This window comes from Aythya ferina (assembly GCF_964211825.1).
Source record: "Aythya ferina genome assembly, chromosome: 1".
In the NCBI taxonomy this organism is placed as follows: domain Eukaryota; kingdom Metazoa; phylum Chordata; class Aves; order Anseriformes; family Anatidae; genus Aythya; species Aythya ferina.
In genome coordinates, this window is record NC_140296.1 from 155,902,045 (window position 1) to 155,921,470 (window position 19,426).

At 37.7% G+C, this 19,426-nt stretch overlaps 2 protein-coding genes across 23 annotated transcripts in view; one reads left to right on the forward strand and one right to left on the reverse strand.

Moving 5' to 3' along the window:
* TSPAN19 (tetraspanin 19) overlaps positions 1-19,426 on the reverse strand; it is a 30,808-nt gene that overhangs the window by 9,378 nt on the left and 2,004 nt on the right. The window contains exons 1-3 of one of the 4 annotated variants that reach the window (XM_084515045.1): positions 13,166-13,287; positions 904-996; positions 727-799 (exon numbers count right to left, since the gene is read on the reverse strand). In XM_084515045.1, coding sequence (XP_084371171.1) covers positions 727-799; positions 904-996; positions 13,166-13,171 — 172 coding nt within the window. In that variant the 5' untranslated portion in view covers positions 13,172-13,287. Of the gene's footprint in view, positions 1-726; positions 800-903; positions 997-2,122; positions 2,293-3,064; positions 3,100-13,165; positions 13,288-19,426 lie in introns of those variants that run through there. The other 3 variants (XM_084515047.1, XM_084515048.1, XM_084515046.1) reach the window with 3 other exon arrangements.
* The window catches only part of LRRIQ1 (leucine rich repeats and IQ motif containing 1), a 119,207-nt gene continuing 106,803 nt past the window's right edge, over positions 7,023-19,426 (forward strand). For 16 of the 19 annotated variants that reach the window (XR_014691613.1, XM_084514926.1, XM_084514912.1 and 13 more), the window contains exons 1-10: positions 7,023-7,387; positions 7,895-8,057; positions 9,386-9,497; positions 10,571-10,665; positions 11,915-12,020; positions 12,777-13,006; positions 14,257-14,331; positions 14,509-15,705; positions 16,644-16,796; positions 18,247-18,397. Coding sequence is in view for 18 of the 19 variants with exons in the window: in XM_084514926.1 (XP_084371052.1) it covers positions 7,917-8,057; positions 9,386-9,497; positions 10,571-10,665; positions 11,915-12,020; positions 12,777-13,006; positions 14,257-14,331; positions 14,509-15,705; positions 16,644-16,796; positions 18,247-18,397 (2,260 nt within the window). In the remaining variant the exon portion in view is untranslated. Of the gene's footprint in view, positions 7,388-7,407; positions 7,522-7,894; positions 8,058-9,385; positions 9,498-10,570; positions 10,666-11,914; positions 12,021-12,776; positions 13,007-14,256; positions 14,332-14,508; positions 15,706-16,643; positions 16,797-18,246; positions 18,398-19,426 lie in introns of those variants that run through there. The other 3 variants (XM_084514922.1, XM_084514928.1, XM_084514913.1) reach the window with 3 other exon arrangements.

Here is a 19,426-nt window from a genome sequence, read left to right on the forward strand (position 1 = left end):
ACACAGAATTCTCATTTAATCGACTCCATTCCATTGCTATCCTCCTTCTTTGTGACTGGCCACTTTCCCCTTTCCATTTTACTTGGTTTTGATGTAAAATTTTTTTTTACTGATATTTTTACTGATATAGAAAGTAGCAGGTGTTCTCATTGCTCCCATCTCCAATGCTTCATCTCACAGTTTCCTCATTGGAAGGGTGCACTGGTGCTCCTTGGCATAATCAAGAAAGACAGCTCCTTAAGAGGACAGCTATTGTTATGTGGCTCAAAACTTACTTCTCTGTGAAATAATTTGATAGATGCTCTGAGAAAATGGAGAGCACAAGTGCCAACTGGTGTTTATTCCAGCCAAATACCCACTTAAATAATATTGCCAAATGCTGGCCTAATGCATTCTGAAATTATATAAAGAAAAGATCAATAGAGCTGATTTATATTTCAGTGATTCTTCTACAAGCCATACAGCAAGTGAGACAAATTGTATAAATTGTACTCATATATAAATTATAGATGTACAAAAACATGCTATATTTTCTCTTATTTTAATAATCATTATCTAATGGTGGAAAATATACACAACAGAATAAATAAACTATACATTTCAATTCAACACTGCCACCTTGTGAAAAAAAAAAAAAGTCACTATGTTGATGCATCTTATACTTATTTGGAAAACAAAAACAAGAACAACAACAAAAGAAAATAAAACACAACTATTTATACTCACACAACACACTGAATAAATTGTTTCTGTCAAATAAAAGCCACAAGCCAAATGTCAAAAGCATAATACCCAGAGCCTGGAAAAAAAAAAAAAAAAAAAAGGATTAATTTTTTAAATTCAAACCATTTTTAAATAATTAATTTGAAGTTGGTAAATAAGAAAAAAAACGTTTTTTTTTACCAAGAAAATTCCATTGAAGACATTTAAGTAATATTTCCATGCCAATACTTTATTTCTTGTTTTCATTTTTCTGTTTTCTGTTTTGAATTGTAGCTGAAAATATAATCATATATTCAGTCAATATGAAACATATAACTAAGCCTATCAATTACTAAGGGATTTATTTCCTTCAGATACTGCTTTAGAAATTTAAACAGTCACCTGATACATTGAACAAAAAATGGAAGGATCAGCGAAAGCATCAACATGGTATCTGGTCTCAATTGCCTCTAATGTTATATTGTGCACTTTAAAAACACTTTTTTTTATTAACTGTTGAAAACATTTGGAGGCAACATGTATATAGAAAGATTTATATTGATGAGCAAGCAAGAATTACAAAGGCTGTCATACACTTGTCCCAGAACTGCTGAATACACTATTAACTATTATATAGTTAACTATTTATTAATGATACTAAGCAAAAGTAAGATGGTGAAGCAGTAAAAATACAAGCTCCCTTCATCTACACATCTTGATTCAAAGTTTGTTGAAAACAGCAGATAAAGACTAATGATTTCAATAAGATCCAGCGCACAATTCTAGCACAGGTCTCTAGCACATAAGACCTGTAAAACGATGTAACTAGCTCTTGTGTCCTAACTCCTTAGTATGATTTTCACTTTAGAAGTGAATCTCTCAGTCATCCCCACTTCTAATCATGCGGAATGTAATGGGATGTCAAAAAGTTGAAAATTTCTTTCAAAGGAAATCAAGAGATGCACTCTGTCACCAGTCAGATATGGGCACTCAGTGGAAGGACCAGCCTAGACCGTGACCATAGCAATCCGCCTTTAAATACATATAAAATGCACATTAGGACCCATGTACCACCTCAATCACTCTACTGATCAGTTTAGTATGCTGCTGCACTTGCAAACATAAACAAAACCTTAGGGAAACCACATAAGCATTGATGTTTTGAGCATACTCCAGGACAGTTGAGCAGGAAAGACCCTCAGCACTGTAAAGTCCCTGATGAAAGACTTCTATTTCTAAATATCATCATTATTATTATCATTACTGGATAACATGTTAGTGTTAGGTCAGAGGTTGGACTCGATGATCTTGAGGTCTCTTCCAACCTAGACAATTTTGTGATTCTGTGATTATGGGTCTATCAAGATTCTTGCACTGAGAGTGAAACTCATACATTTGCCCCCCACCAGTTCCTTTTCACCTGTCTTGTATCTTCTGTAAACATATTCCAGCATTCTGGTCTGTCTGGCTTGGTGACAGAAGCTGAAAAGAGTCCAAGAGCAGCGTTAAGAGATGGCTTCTGCAATGGCAGCCCACTGGGACTGTCCTGCTCCTCTCAATTGTATGGTAGGCAGGCACACAAACATGCACAGACTTGTGTGCATGTGCAGCATGTGCATCCTCTTCGGGAAGTATTTTCTAATCCAAAGGGATGTGTTTAAAATGAATTCTGCAAGGTTCTTGTCTTTTGTCTGAATTACTACAGATTGATTACTGTTTGATTGTAAAATCAAAGAAAATGATACAGATGAAGCTTTGATGGTCAAAAACTACCTTGCATTATTACGAATATTATGTACAAAACGTTATATACATATCAAATCTGTTGACTAGAACAAAAGATTCAGCAAACACCATCTTTTCTTTTCTTGGTAAGATTCTCATTGCCTGCATTATAAAAATTTAGTTGCTGAATCACAAAACAAAGAAATCTAAAAGATTCTCAAACCAACTTCACATTGGGCTTGGGTCTATAATACACCATGTAAACTTACAAACAATATTAGACAAATTAGGTAAATGTTTTTTGCATTTTTCCTGGAGAAGATCCACTGCTTTTAATTAAATTAAATTTCCTAAGAATTTTCAAAGCTGGAAGTATTGAAACATTGCCATGGTGCACTGTTCTAATGAATAAAAAGAAAAAAGGTTACAAATTGAATGTGAAAACAGGTATCTGAAATTGTTCTTTTGTAATAATTATGTGGTTGCAATTCTTTATTTTGAGATACCTTAACAGTAATTCAATTTCTCTTAAATCATTTATCTGGAAAATATAAACATTATCTTTAAAAAATGATATACGCTTTAATTTCAATGGCTACAAGAAAATCTTTACCACCTCTGAATATTTCTGTCTTACCTTTGGGAGCACAATTTCATTATGATATGTTTCTTCCTTATTTATGCGCATTGTAACGACATATTTACCCTATGGATGTTTTCTTCTGTTTATCATCCATTATTTCCTGGTTGCAGAAGGCAGGCCTGCAGAAACTTCTTTTTTTGTTGGTAAAGTTGTTGGCCAAATGCAGGAAACAATGTACTGTGGTTCAGTCACCATGATCACAACAGAACTCACATTACAAAACAAGTATCAAGTGTGCATTCAACTTACTGCATGAAAATTCTTTTTAACATGACTATCCTGAGAAGTTTACTGGTTTACAAGATTCTGCAAAGACTCAGACCAAATGGACGAGTTTTCATAGCTTTAAGATTTGAATATCATAGTGATCCGTAACACTGGTAAGAAAAAGTTTGATGCCCTTGAATCCAGTATCTTGAGTTTAACTGACATAGGTCTTTCAGAAAGGTACTCAGTCTATTTTAAAGATACTGGGAGCTGGAAGAAAAACCTTCTACCCTTGATGGCTAGTGTGAATTGTAGATCCTTCAAAGTATCCACAAAAGCGCACAATTTTCTATGCAAAATCTGTCTGTGTTTTAACTTTCAGCTCTCGATTTCCTGTTATACATGTCTCTGCTCCTTGGCATTCCTAAGCAGGCATTAGGAACAAACTGTAAATACTTCCCTGTAAATACCACTCTGAACACTAGAACTATATTGTCTGTACTCTCCCTGACCTAAATTACTTCTGCTTGATGGAATGACATGGATGTACTGGGTCTGGCAGGCATGGAGTTAATTTTCCCTGAAGCAGCCATTACAGTGCTGTGCTCTGCACTTGCAGCTAGAATAGCCCTGGTATCACACCAGTGTTTTGTCTATTGCTGAGCAGTGCTGGCACAGCACAGAGACTTCCTCCAACCCCCACAAAGCCAGTAGGCTGGGTGTGGACAAGAAGTGGGGAGAGGATATCACCAGGGCAGCTGACCTAAACCAACCAAGGGGATATTCCATACCATATGGTATAACACTCAGCAATAAAAGGTGGGAAAGGGGAAAGAGCAGGATGGGCTCTTGTTATGAAGATATCTGTCCTCTCCAACAACCACTATGCATATTGAGGCCCTGCTTCCCAGGACATGGCCGAACACCGCTTGTTGATTGGAAGTAGGGATTTCTTTTTCTCTCTGTGCTTCTGCACAGCCTTTGCTTTTGTTTTGTTTTCCTTTTCCCTTTAATTATTAAATTATTATCTCAATCTGTAAGCCTTTTTTTTTTTTTTTTTTTTTCTTTCCAGCATACTGTCTTCTGCTCTTCTGAGAGGAAATGAGAGAGCAGTTCTTGTGGAACTCAGCTGTCAAGCATGGTAAAACCACCCCAGTGGACTCCTGAATTCTGTGACTGGATATTTTCTCCAGCTCTCAAGTAATTTGTATGCAAGCTTTTATTTTTATTTTTTTTTTTCTATCTTTTTTTTTTTTTTTAACCTAAGCCTCAGCCTCAACCAGTGAGCCAGGCCAGCGTCCCCAACCAAGGTGGGACCCCAGCACAACACCTCTGAAGCGCAGCTGTCTGACTGGCATCATTTGCCGTATCGATAGAGTTGTCAAGATAAAATGGAAGGAAAAATACAAACTGAAATTCGTCTTTGCTAAACTTTTTTTTTTTTTTGTCTTTGGTCTGCTTTTATTGGTGGAGGACGTGATCGTCGGGAGCTGTCTAGGGCAGAGTGACCACGCAATGGTGGAGTTCACTATTCTTGGCGAGGCCAGGAAGGGGACCAGTAAAACCGCTGTATTGGACTTTCGGAGGGCTGACTTTGAGCTGCTCAGGACATTGGTTGGTGGAGTCCCTTGGGAGGCGGTTCTGAAGGGCAGAGGGGTCCAGGAAGGCTGGGCGCTCTTCAAGAGGGAAGTCTTAATGGCGCAGGAACGGTCTGTTCCCACGTGCCCAAAGACGAGCTGGCGGGGAAGAAGACCGGCCTGGCTCAACAGAGAATTGTGGCTTGATCTTAGGAGGAAAAAGAGGGTTTATAAGCTTTGGAAAAGTGGGCAGGCCACTAAGGAGGACTTTAAAGAAGTAGCGAGGCTGTGCAGGGACAAAATTAGGAAGGCCAAAGCTCATCTGGAGCTCAATCTGGCTACTGCCGTTAAAGATAACAAAAAACGTTTCTATAAATACATCAACACAAAAAGGAGGACTAAGGAGAATCTCCATCCTTTACTGGATGCGGGGGGAAACTTAGTTACAAGAGATGAGGAAAAGGCGGAGGTGCTCAATGCCTTCTTTGCCTCAGTCTTTAGCGGCAATACCGGATGTTCTCTGGATACCCAGTACCCTGAGCTGGTGGAAGGGGATGGGGAGCAGGATGTGGCCCTCATTATCCATGAAGAACTGGTTGGTGACCTACTACGGCACTTAGATGTGCACAAGTCGATGGGGCCAGATGGGATCCACCCAAGGGTACTGAGGGAACTGGCAGAGGAGCTGGCCAAGCCACTGTCCATCATTTATCAACAGTCCTGGCTATCGGGGGAGGTCCCAATCGACTGGCGGCTAGCAAACGTGACGCCCATCTACAAGAAGGGCCGGAGGGCAGACCCAGGAAACTACAGGCCTGTCAGTTTGACCTCAGTGCCAGGAAAGCTCATGGAGCAGATCCTCCTGAGAGTCATCATGCAGCACTTGAAGGGGAAGCAGGCGATCAGGCCCAGTCAGCATGGCTTTATGAAAGGCAGGTCATGCCTGACGAACCTGATCTCCTTCTATGACAGAGTGACGCGCTGGGTGGATGAGGGAAAGGCTGTGGATGTGGTCTACCTTGACTTCAGCAAGGCTTTTGACACCGTCTCCCACAGCATTCTCCTCAAGAAACTGGCTGCTCTTGGCTTGGACTGGCGCACGCTTCGTTGGGTTAGAAACTGGCTGGATAGCCGGGCCCAAAGAGTCGTGGTGAATGGAGCCAAGTCCAGTTGGAGGCCAGTCACTAGTGGCGTCCCCCAGGGCTCGGTGCTGGGGCCGGTCCTCTTTAATATCTTCATCGATGATCTGGACGAGGGCATCGAGTGCACCCTCAGTAAGTTCGCAGATGACACCAAGTTAGGTGCGTGTGTCGATCTGCTTGAGGGTAGGAAAGCTCTGCAGGAGGATCTGGATAGGCTGGACCGATGGGCTGAGGTCAACTGCATGAAGTTTAACAAGGCCAAGTGCCGGGTCCTGCACCTGGGGCGCAATAACCCCAAGCAGAGCTACAGGCTGGGAGAGGAATGGTTGGAAAGCTGCCAGGCAGAGAAGGACCTGGGAGTGATGGTGGACAGTCGGCTGAATATGAGCCAGCAGTGTGCTCAGGTGGCCAAGAAGGCCAACGGCATCCTGGCTTGTATTAGGAACAGCGTGACCAGCAGGGCTAGGGAGGTGATCGTCCCCCTGTACTCAGCTCTGGTGAGGCCGCACCTCGAGTACTGTGTTCAGTTTTGGGCCCCTCGCTACAAGAAGGACATCGAGGTGCTTGAGCGGGTGCAGAGAAGGGCGACGAAGCTGGTGAGGGGCCTGGAGAACAAGTCCTACGAGGAGCGGCTGAGGGAGCTGGGCTTGTTCAGCCTGGAGAAGAGGAGGCTCAGGGGCGACCTTATTGCTCTTTACAGATACCTTAAAGGAGGCTGTAGAGAGGTGGGGGTTGGCCTGTTCTCCCACGTGCCTGGTGACAGGACGAGGGGGAATGGGCTTAAGTTGAGCCAGGGGAGTTTTAGGTTAGATGTTAGGAAGAACTTCTTTACAGAAAGGGTTGTGAGGCATTGGAACAGGCTGCCCAGGGAAGTGGTGGAGTCACCATCCCTGGAAGTCTTCAAAAGACGCTTAGATGTAGAGCTTAGGGATATGGTTTAGTGGAGGGCTGTTAGCGTTAGGTTGGAGGTTGGACTCGATGACCTTGAGGTCTCTTCCAACCTAGAAAATTCTGTGATTCTGTGATTATTCTCATTTATTCTCAAAACCAAGTTCCTGTCCACGATTATAAAAACAAGGACACGACAGAAATGGTGGCGGGGTGTTTCGTCCCTCGCAGACGACCCCGGCACAGCTGAATTCCGAGGGGGGCGCCCCCACACCCCGGGCGCGAATCGCCGAATGCTGGCGAAGCTTGGGCCCTCCCGCTTGTCTTCCGAGCGTCTGTTTCCCGTTGCCGTGGTGACGCTCCCAGGGCAGCGGCGGCGTTGCGGCGCTCTCGCCTATTGCCGCAGTTCGTGGCTGCGAGGCCTCCAGGTGGAGGGCCGATCGGCCTGCTTCCGCGGCGACCGGGAAAGTGTTGGCTCCGGTAGAAGGGTGGCTGCACGAGAAGTGAGTAGCCACCCGGAGCAGGTCGCGGAGACCCGCGGGCAACGAGTGCGCAGAGGGGCGGACTACAGCTCCCAGCACGTAGAGGGGTGGCTCGCTCCCCAGCCCTCCCGTGGAGCAGCGGCGGCAGTTGGCAGGTGCTCTTCCGCGGTGCCCTCTGGGAGTTGTAGGATCGGGGAGGCTGAGGTGCGCTCAGCGTGTCCCATCTGTCCCATCCCCGGCGAGCGGCGGGGATGCTCGGTGCCTGCGAAGGAGCGGGCGTGAGCTGCTTCCCCTCCCCGAGCTTAGGGTTGGACTATGCGCCAGACATTCTCTTACCACAAACTAACGTTTTTCTTACATTTTGCTTGTTTACTCAGTAGTCTGAAGTGTTCAGAACAAAGTTATGCTATTTCTTTTCATATTCTAAGTCTAATGTTCAATATCTATATCTCAATAAATTTATGCTAAATGAGCACCCTCTTTAGTTTGGTTCATGCAGTTCTAGAAGTTGATATTTTCTTTGTGTAGCTTTGAAAGCATATAACATGCTATGGAAAGCAGAATGTCAGAAGACATTGAAAGAATTGAAAAAGAAATAGAAATTGAATTAGACGGAATCAGTGTTTCTTCCTTTGAAGCGGATGATCCTAACGCAGAGGTATCAGAGAAAGCTTTGAGTGACACTGACACAGTAAGTATTTTATGAGCTCACACTGCTTTTATTTATGCTTGAAAGTAATACAGGCTTCAGGAGGCCTAACTAGTGAATGAACTTTTTCCTGACATACCAAACCTGAGGATTTCTCAGAAGCAGTCTAAGTAGTACGGCTTTGTGAAAAATGTAACCTTCAGTGGTGACAAGAAAATAAAAGAGATGAGCATCAATATTCTGCTTAAGTGAGAAAACAGGCCAATAGCTTATTTATAAAAAGTATTGTTTTATATATAAATATAAATTATTTTATAATAAATTTATTTTAGAATCTGAAGCTAGAAGTTTTTGTTTGTTTTTTAAAGCTAAAAAGGTAGATTAAACCTGGATAATTAAACCCATGTGTATTCATTTAAATGTGTATTTAAACATTTAAGAGACCTACAAGAGACCTATGTTTGAAGACTTCCTGTTATTGATTTCATACAAATTGGTGCTTGAAGTCCCTTTTTTTTTTTTGTTGGACTTATTTTTTGGGGTAAAGACTTTCCTCTTAAATGTGATTAGTTATTTAGGCCTTTTTTCATTTACTTTGATCTTTCAGACTCATGGCAAAAGAAATAGGTCTGCAGGATATTAGAGTAGACTATTTGGTGCATATGTAACCATTAATTTGGTTAATATTCATATTTGATATGAATAAAGGCAGGCCAAGACATCAGTGTTGATTATTTATGCTAAACGCCATCAATATTTACAGCAATTTGCAAATCTAGAGAAGGCAGTCCATTTTCCCCACTCCTTGCAAAGACTTTTGAAATTTGAAATTTTTAAATTTTTGAAATTTGAATAGAAAGTATCTATGTAATAAAGTAATTTGAAACATCTGGTGTATATGCATACTGTAAATGTTTATATCACCAATTTTGAAATTGATTTGTTTTTTGAAAGAGTTGTAATATCTTTATGAAGAAGATTCTATATTTCATGTGTATTGGTTAATTTTTACCTTGATGCTTTTCTTAATGTCTTGGTCCAAGCTGGTTACAAAGAAAATGTTAATTGAACAATGTTTCTGGTGATAGCAGAAGGTAAGTAACTATTATGTGTTCTGATTTTATTTTAATTAAAATGTAAATAAAAATGAAAATTATTGATTGTTGATTGGATGACAAGGCAATGGGAAGAGTGGGAATTCCCAGTACAGAAACTGGGAAAAATTTTGGTAGCAGCTACTAGTAAATTTTCATCAGTGCTTTAAAGGAGAAGTCTGTAGGAGTCTACGTTCTTATATATTATGTATTTGCATATAGTTGTGGCAGTCAGTTGAAAATGTAGAATTTATGTGAAACATCATGCTTTTCTAGATTTCAGATGAATTGCCAGAATTGATTGTCTCCTACTTAGACTTCATAAAAAACAGAAATCAAGATGCTGAAAAGATTATACTGCAAGACTTAGAAGATGATGAAACTACAGGTAAGCAGGGATCAGAGTTAAAATACGTATGCACCTCATATTGCCCATGGAAGTTATATTATCAATATACAATCATCAGTAAAACAATACAAGCTTTTAAGTAGAACAGGTAGTAAAACCTATACAAACTTTTAAGTAGAGCAAGTAGTGAAACCTATCGCATCAGCTTCTGAAAGCATACTGAATCTCTAGAAATAGAATCATGCAATGCTGTCTTCTCAGGTTAACCTTTCAGTATGAATTTATTTTTTTCCTAAAAGTTCATCTAATGCTAATCTATAGATCAAGGCAAGTTATGGGATCATTTTCTGAAACAGGACCTAGGCCAGGTTCTTCACGAGAATCTGAGATGCAGTCACTATGAGCTGAAATTAAAAGTGCAGATACAATTGAGCCCCAAAGGATGTTTAAAGTCTGTCTGTAGAGATATTCAAGCCATCACTGAATGAAAAGGCTTTGTAATTGGGACCAATCTTCCGCTGCCTACTGTGTGACTGAAGCCAAGCTCATAGTTATATTAGACACCTGGAATTGTCTGGTCCGTTTTAGTTATTCACAGCATCATGGGTTTCAAAATTATTTAGTGTAGTGGTCTTTGTGAACAAAAGTTCAATGTTGTCTCTACGGTTTGATATTTGGGGAATGTTTCTTTTCATCCTTTTTGTAATAGGCAGTTATTCTTTTTTCATTACTTTTGCATTTTTTTGTCAGTTTTTGACCTGTCTTTTTTAAGTTCTCCTGTATTTTTCTACCCAGCCTATGTTCCACCATTTTATGCTGTAGAATTTTTTTGCAGATACAGTTTGCACACATTAGGTTCGTACAGAATCATTGTGTGTGTTCCAGTTACATGTATCTGCTGCTTTTAATCTGTAAGAGTGACTCCCATATATGTTTGATCAATGCTTTGTGGTTTTGTTTTGTTTTAAAGAAAAAAAGTAAAGAAAAAATATGGTTTATTTCTTTATAGTGTAAGCTTAGTGTAAGTACACTAAACAGTGTAGCTAGAGCAGAACTGGGTACTGCTACACAATTTCTCTCAGTGTACTAGATTAAATATTTTTCTTCTTTAGGTAACAATTATGACATAGTTCCTTGCCATGCTTCAGATCACTTATCAGAGTTGGCTGCTGAATATAAAGAAGATCTCGAAAAAAATAAAGAAAGGGTATTCTCTATTTAATTTAATTAATATTTATAGTGAACAAAGTTCTATTCTGTAATTTAGATAATTTAAGCTTGGTTAGTTGGCCTCCTGAAGAGACATAGATGTGTTCAGTTTTATTCCTATTAGACTAACCATATGGTATTGAGTTTGTGTATGTTATTCTTCAGAATTGGGACTCAATTGTAATACACCGTATCTATAAGATTTAAAATTTGGAATCAATTTTCTTTATCAGTGCTTGAAATGCTGAGCATAAAAATCAACAAAATTAAAACAAACAAACAACTAAATAATCCTTTGCTATTGATTCCCAGAATATTATCTTAATAGTATTAGAATAGTTTTAAACTTCTCTAACCTTATTATTTTTATGATGACTGAAGGATGTGTTACTGTTAATCTTGTACCTAATATATCTCGTTATTTCATAGGAAATGTTAACATAATAAAACCTGTAACTTTCAAGGACAAATCAAGAGTTATGAACCTCATATTTTAATGGGATTAAAGTGAATACCTTGCTGAAGTTTGTAGAAAAACACAAACGTGTGTTTAATTTAATCACTTTTAATTTGTCACCTCTTTTATAATGTGAGCACTTTTTGTGAAGAAGAATTATTATTCTCAGAGGAACATTGTTTAAAAAAGCAAGATTGCTGTTGTGTTTTTTTTTCTAATTACTATAACTTCAGCTATATTACAAATATTAATGTATATCCCAAGCATGTGATGAACAGATAAGCAGGAATAAATAAATAAGCAGGAATAGATTACTTCTTGCAAATAAAAAATAAATAAATGGAAAAAAAAATACAGCAAACCTTGTTTCAAATAGACAACTTAAAAATTTAGTAAGTAACTAGTTCTTTGGCTATGTCTAGAACAGCATTGATGCATAAATGTAGTGCTTACTTCCACAGAAAGTAAAACAAAAAACAAATGCAAAACACATATTTTTCCAGTTCAAAATGCAAAATACATTTTAAAAAATAATAATATTTATATATAAATAATTCTGCACAAAATACTGTGATTTTGGGGAATTGCTCTAGTATTTCTTACTCTGGAAAACAATTTTTGACTGATGTGCTTGCATTACTCAGTTTTTAAGGATGCTATTCATCAGTAAGTTTGATATTATTATACTTGTCATATGATGGGAAGATTATTCTTGTTCTGGAGGATTTTTATAATATTCTGTTTTAAATTTCATTGCTTGTTTCTTAATGATAATATTAAACCCTATTAGGTATTTTTTAAAATTGAAAATGAAGATTTGCAGATTGCTATAACACCTAGGTATAACAGTCAGTCCACCAATGAAGAAGTGGTCACTGATGACCATTTTGTTGCAGGTAAGCAAATGCATTATTTGTTTGTGTTGATCTTTATCACTATTTTCTGCTTTTCTGTTTTCACAAGTATCATAATATTCTTTGTAAAGAATTTAATGTTACAATATGCAACAGACTTCAGGGATTGGATGTACATGACATATGCTTGTGCTTTTATCTAATTTAAGGATCACAATACAATCTTTCTTTTCAATGTCTTGATAGAAACCTGTTTCAAAAATACTACCCCAGAATGATTGAAATAATTATTAAAAAATAAAATAAAATACAAGTGGTAGCTGGATTGGAGGCACTAAGCATGTTGTGCTTTGGCTGCAACTTGTTTTATTTTTTATAGTCACATTGGAATGTTTCCCTTCACCATGGCCATTGTATATTTTGGGGTAGAGTGGATCAGTTATAAAAAAAAAACAACAAAACCTTCTGATACCCACAGAAGGCATTTATCCTGAAGCCAATGTGTAATCCTGATATATGCATTGGTGGAATAGGCATGATTGTGGTAGAATCTGAGGTTGCAATAGTAAATGTACATCATTATTATACATCATGACATCACTAATAGAAAAGACTTGTAGTTCCGATTTCCATGGGGGTATACATTGCTGGCTAAATCAGCACAAGATCGTTTTTGTAGTATTTTCTTGTTAATGCATAAGTACCATTTATTCTTCTCCAATGCATAAGTACTATTTAATCTCCTCTTGAATTATTAAATTAAATTAAATGTTTGCTTGGCTGATTACAAATTTGTAGCTGATGTTGAAATGGGCATAAGCGTTACTTACCCTGAAATAGAAGAAAAATGTAGACAAGAATTTGAGCAGTGGGAGAAAAGACAAAGTGAGCTTGAAGATGAGAAGAGGAAAAAGTGGAAAGCTGAGAGGGAAGCACAGGAAAAAGAGAATGAAGAAGAACATGCCAGAAGGGTGCAGCGTCTGGAGGAATTTGAGGCTGAAAGAATGGAGTTAGAGCTTCTGCACAAGGTAATTAATGATACTTAAGCCAATATGTTGTTGCTGCCTAGATTAATTGAATTCAAGATTTAATGCAAAAAAAGAGAGTATTGTCACAAAGTCTATGACCATCCTAAACTATCTGCTTGTGTTCTTGTGATACCAAAGGAAGGTATAAGACGTAAGTACCATCATCTGTTGGGATTCCTTTTTTTTTTTTTTTTCTTTTCTGTTTTCTTTGATAAACAGTGAATTGATTTACTATTTTAAATAGTAAATTATTCTTTAGGCTTTGCCTGTACTGAATTTTTACTATATGATACCAGCAAAAGTACTGGAAATGTGCTAAATTACTCACAAACAGTGGTCGCAGTGCCTTATTGGAAAATACTTTTGACCTCTAACCCTTATTTCATGTTTAGATGAAAAATCATTCAATTTAGCTCAAGTTGTTCTTCATCTGGGTACAAGTTCCTATACTCCTTTTTCTTGTCTATGTCTGGAAGGCTGAGTCAGGCTTCATCCACTGAGTTCCATCAAAACAAAATATGACTCCCATTTTGACTTGTTTATCTCTTTGGTCGGTTTAGGTCAGCGGCCCTGGTGATGTCCCCTCCCCACTTCTTGCCCACCTCCAGCCTACTGGCTTTGGTGGGGGGGAAAAGGGTGTGGGGGGGTGGGGTGGAGGGAGGGTTTAGAGGAAGTCTTGTTGCTGTGCCAGCACTGCTCAGCAATAGACAAAACATTAGTGTGATATCAGGGCAGAGTACAGCATTGTATGGGTCACTACAGGGAAAGTTAACTTCCTGCCAGCCAGACCCAGTACATTCACTGAACAAAATTCCTGTTTGAAAGATTGTAGGATTATCAGTAACATACCATCACAGAGTGATTTTTCATGCTACTTTCAGAACTTCTGTTTCTGTTCTGTTGCTGTAATGTACCTGTTCTTTGAATGTTTGTTTCATTACCATGGTTTTCATTTTCAATAATAGGGCAAAATTTGAAGTAGTACAATATAGAGGAGGGTGGCAGTTGTTTGGGCCAAATACCAAGACGCTAACTCTCTGATGTTACGCATCTTTCAGTACATGACCAACTCTGCTATTATTGATCAGAGTGTTAGGTTTATTTTGAGACTCACACACCTAAGTTTCTCATCTGAATTCAGACATTCACTGAAGTGGATGATTGTAAAGTCAAGTTATGGGAGTTTGAAGAGAGGATGTCTTGTACAATAGGTTTTATACAGCGTTTATTTTAATTGATTTATTGTACAGAAACAACAAACTGTGATGGAAGATGAGTTACAGAAGGAAAAGAAAGCTTGGAGAGACAAAATGATGCAACATGAGGTAAGGCTGTACAATGAGATTTTGTCAAATACTGTGAAGCTACTGTCATATTTGAGAATGAATGTTATTCTGTAACAGTTAATAAACCAGATGCTGTTTATTAATAGTAAAAGTATGCTAATACATGTCTTATTTCAAAAGTGTTTGAAGTCCTTCCCAGTTGTTGTTTTGTCATAGGAACTGATCATGAAGCTACAGTTGCAAATGGAAGAGGAGAAAAAGGCCTCTGAAGAGCAGAAAGAAAAAGAAAGAAAACGCCTGGCAGAACAAAGGAATACAGCGGCTGTAAAAATCCAAGCTAGATTCAGAACACTTTTAGTCCATAAAAAATATGGTCCTATTTTAAAAGAGTGGAAAGATAAAATACAAAAGGCGAAGAAAGCACAAGAAGAAATTGAGAGAGAAGTTAAGGTAAAAGAGGAAAAAATGAAAAGGCAAATGGAAGAAAGGAGTCAAAAAAAAGAAGAGGAAAAAAGAAGACGAGGAGAACTAGAAAGAGAGAAATATTTGGAACAGGTAAGGAGGCGTGAGGAATATGAGAAAAAGAAAGCAAGCCTGAGACTTGAAAGAGACAAACAGCTGCAAATAAGAAGAGAAGAACAGAGAAGATCAAGAGAAAAAATAGCAAAAGCTATGATGACTGAAACTGGAGAAGACAACAAAGAAAGCATAAAAGAGGAACAGACAGAAAATAGGAAAGTAATAATAGAAGAGAAAAAGGAACTAAAAAAGCAAATAGAGGAACAAAAAGAAAAACAGACTGAACTGATGGATGAAACAAATAATTGGATGATTCCTACAGAAGGAAAACTGACACCAACAAATATGCTGAGCTCTGAGAAGAAGGAAGACTCTTCTCAAGTAAATAATGAAAACCTTTATATGAATTCAGTAATAGGCATAGAAGAGAATTACTCACAAACTGGGGAACTTGATAAAGCTTCAAGTATGAACACTTTGAAGCATGAATCTGTTAATTTTGAAGCTACTGACATGGTAGGAAATACACGCAGCAATTCATCAAATACCCAGTCAAATGCTGGTAATAGAGGAGTCAAAGATAAATTTTATCAGTCTGGAACAACAAAGAAATCTCTGTTTCTAGTGGAAGATGCTAATAAGGAAGTCAGGGAGATCTGGGACAGAATTCAAGAGGTCACTGATCATTCCAATAAACTAATTCTGCCTGATGATATTGAAAAAAAGAGAATAAATTGGATGAACACATGTAAATCATGGTCTAAAATATATGAGGAAAACAAAAGAAAGAAATCAAATATTAAAAAACGACCAAGGAAAACTTCAGTTAGCAAGATGCCTCCATTAAGTATACAGAAGATAATGCATAGTGGCCCTTGGAGTACTCTGCAGCAGGTAACTATACAGATTTAGAATGAAATGGGAAGTTAAACTTTCACTACATTTTGGTATTTTTAGTTTTTGTGTGTGTCGTTGTTTGTTTTGTTTGTTTTGTTTTGGTTTGTTTGTTTTTTTTACAGCAGAATGCTGTTTAGGAAGAATAGAAAATTATTGTTGGGTAGGATGTAGTGGGAGTTGTTCCTCTGCACAAATGCAAGATAAGGGAAATGAGAATGATGTTTGAATTCCTGTGAGCATAGTGGAGCACACTGGTGTGTCTTCAGATGACTGACAGCATCTTAAGACTGTAAATGGCAGGAGCTTCCAGCTCCTATCTTCAGCTAAACTAAAGTGGTTTTGACATTGTATAAGGCTCTGTGTTTCATCTCTTGCTTGTTTATCTTCAGAGTTTTGAGAAGACTATAGCCTCTTCCAGAAGCAAGACATTGCTGATCAGCTTATAGATGGTGTTTTGCTGTAAAGAACACCTGTTGCTTTCCAGCACTGAGTATCCCTGTATGCTTGCTTTGTGCTCTCCTCTTCACATCCAGTCTGAGATGACATACCGGACTACACACTCTTTCTAACTGAACTATTTTCATCTGTTCTTGCACACTCTCTCTTTATGTATGGTAGCGTGATGTGAAGCAATTCATACTATTATTTTTTTTCTTAGTTTCCATCCATTCAAATTCAATATCTTTAGTAGAACATCAGTTTTATTTATCTTAGTGTGGATATTAAAATCAAATCAAACATTGTTTTTATAATATATTTTCCTATTTAACAGATCAGACCCATCTGTATGAAAGAGTTAACATATTTGTTGTTTGCATTTTCTAAAGTTCTAGTAAAAAGTAGTTTTTGTCTCCCTTTTTAAAGACATATGACATTGTATAATGATATGTTCCATATAGCAACAATTAATCTTATTTATCATCAAATACATGTAGGTCACAGAACTAACACTTGAAGATTTGCCTGCTTGTAGCCTCTCAACGTTGTCTGAGTGTTCAAATCTTCAAGTTTTGACTCTGAGACGCTGTGGTCTAGTTGCACTGGAAGGACTAAGTAGCTGCAAAGACTTGAAGTATATCAACGTGGAGGTATCAGGCATAATTGATTCTTTATCATAACTGGAGTGAAAACTGTTGATTTTACTGCTCAGGTGGTTATGCAATTGCATCCAAATGAATATGGAATCATAGAAACATACAATCATCTACATTGTAAAAGACCTTCAAAATCGCCAAGTCCAAGCATCAGTCTGATCATTTCTACCTCGAAAAGGTCAAAGTCTGTGGTTTGGTCCTGTTGCAGCAAATAAAAGCTGTAAAAGCCTTTAGTGCTTTAAAAGCATAGGAGTATCAACAACTGTTCCCAAAAGTGAACAATTACAGCAGCAGATTTGTGTTTTATATAGCAATATGTGTTACTAAAACAACATCCCACAAAAGAGCCAAAGTATACTAAGAAAAGTGCATGATAGTATCAGTCTAGAATTAGTATGGCTTGGTGATCTATCCTCATTATCTCATTCTGTCTGATTAATTAATGGATAGGTGCTGTTCACCATAGCACAGCTTAGGGAGGAGTACGTAGGAGAGAGTCCTTTGCTATACACACCATGGATATTATTGAAAATTACACAGATGCTCAAGGAATGAAATGACATATTACTAGAGGCATAATCTCTGGGTACTTTTTACTGTACATTGTCTTATCAAGGCATTGTAAATTTAACTTCTAATAACTAAGGAAAACACTTTGATATATGACGTACCTTGGCTCTGGAACTTTATGATTTATATGGAACAATTCTTTTTAAATTTTTTCTTGTCTTTTAACACCAATTCATAAGAAAGTTAGTTATTATTAACTTACTTATCTGTTATCTATAATAGTCTTGAATGTTTCTACTTGCCCAGCCACTACTGTTCTTTCCACTATGTTTTTGTTTATTCATCTATCTATTTAAATAATATAATCCTGAGAAGAGAGCTGATAATAAATGTAATTAAAAGCAGTGTTGTCTGTCCAGTGATTAGAGCTGGGCAACAGGGTAGGTTGAAATACTTGTGTCCTTTTCCCAATTTGCTTATCTATTCAGAATGTAAAATTCGAGATCTCTTAGTTTGGGATACCTCAAAACATAAAATACTAATATGAGAACATAATATGCATGTCTAAACTTTCAGTCTTTCTAATTCGGTATTTATAAGCAAAAAAAAATCTAGATAAAATATCTAGATAAAATATTGCCTCTTCCAAAACTTTTTTTTTTTGTTTGTTTGTTTTTAATGTTATACTTTAAATAATAAACAGAATTACCTCCCTGAGCATTTTCAGAGCCAGAATACAGTGCAAAATATATCTTTGTTCAATCCCAGTAGAACACAAAATAAACACATTATTGTTTTAATGGAAAAAAATAGAAATGTTCTTGCACCTAGCCAGAAGTTTGGGATAAAAATAAACACTGGTGATAATCTACCATATTTTTACACTTTAATTCCGTTGCTTCACTTCAGATACTCTTATTTTGCTTTGTTTCAGGAAAACAGCATTGAGATGGTTGACTGTGAAAATCTAGAAAATCTCTGTATTCTAATTCTGAATAAGAACCATATTTCATCAGTTTGTGGCTTAGATGGCTGCATAAATCTCCAAAATCTTGAACTTTCCTACAATAGAATCACTCGAATTGGTAAGAAAATTAATGAAAAATTATTCCAATTTGTATAGGAGAATATTTGTGCTGTTTATATTCAGGATTGTGCTTCCTTTGGATTCAGGGCCAGCCAGGTGCTAAGCCCAAGGAGAATGATGAAATGGATCAGAAAACTCCTGCATTTTAAATCACACTCAAATTCACATTTATTTGTAGTATGGCTTAGCTACTGCCATGCATTCCACCCCCCAGATCCAATAAGTATGGTCAAAAAAAAAAAAGAAAAAAAGAAAAAATATGAGAAATAAATGGTCAAAAGCTGAGAAAAGAATGAGTTTAGCATACAGTCATGCAAATCTTATAGCCATAGCAAGTATGCCAACACTTGCTATATTTACAGATGCAGTTAGTTATATTTTTTAGGCTCAACAGATGGCAGGCAACAGGTATACCATTTATCTGCAGTCAACCAGGTAGAATTCACATAACTGTAGACACCTCAACAGATGCATCAGTACATAAAAACTTTGGACTAGGAGTTACCTGTTGGTCATACAGGAATTTTTCATATAGTGAACAGCTATTTACCTCTCTACCTGTTTTATTCCCTCTCTGCCTGTGAAGTGCCTTTCGGTAGATATTGTGGGTCAGCTTCTGGCAAACCATAAATACTGTATGGTGAGCCTTTTGTCAAGTAGATTTGGTATAAATGTAACGAGGATCCAGAACCTTTTCAACTGACAAAAGGTCAGGAAACTGCAGTGCAGTGAGAATAACTGAGATCCTTGCTGTACCTCAGTGGAGAAGTTACTTTTATTGTTATTTGAGAATCATATACATAGGGAAGGCCATTAGGGGTCCCTCAAAAGCAACATTAACAGTTGGGAAAAACTAGTAGTAAATTACTAGATCATTACTTGAAAGGGAGCTCTCAAGAAAGAAAGTAGTAAATTTTCTCCAGGAAGATAGAGCAGCAGATAGAATGGAACAAGATTTAGCAGCCTCCCTATTGCTATAGGGACTTGGGTTTTAGTACATGATATACTGTGGAATTTGTAAAAGCCA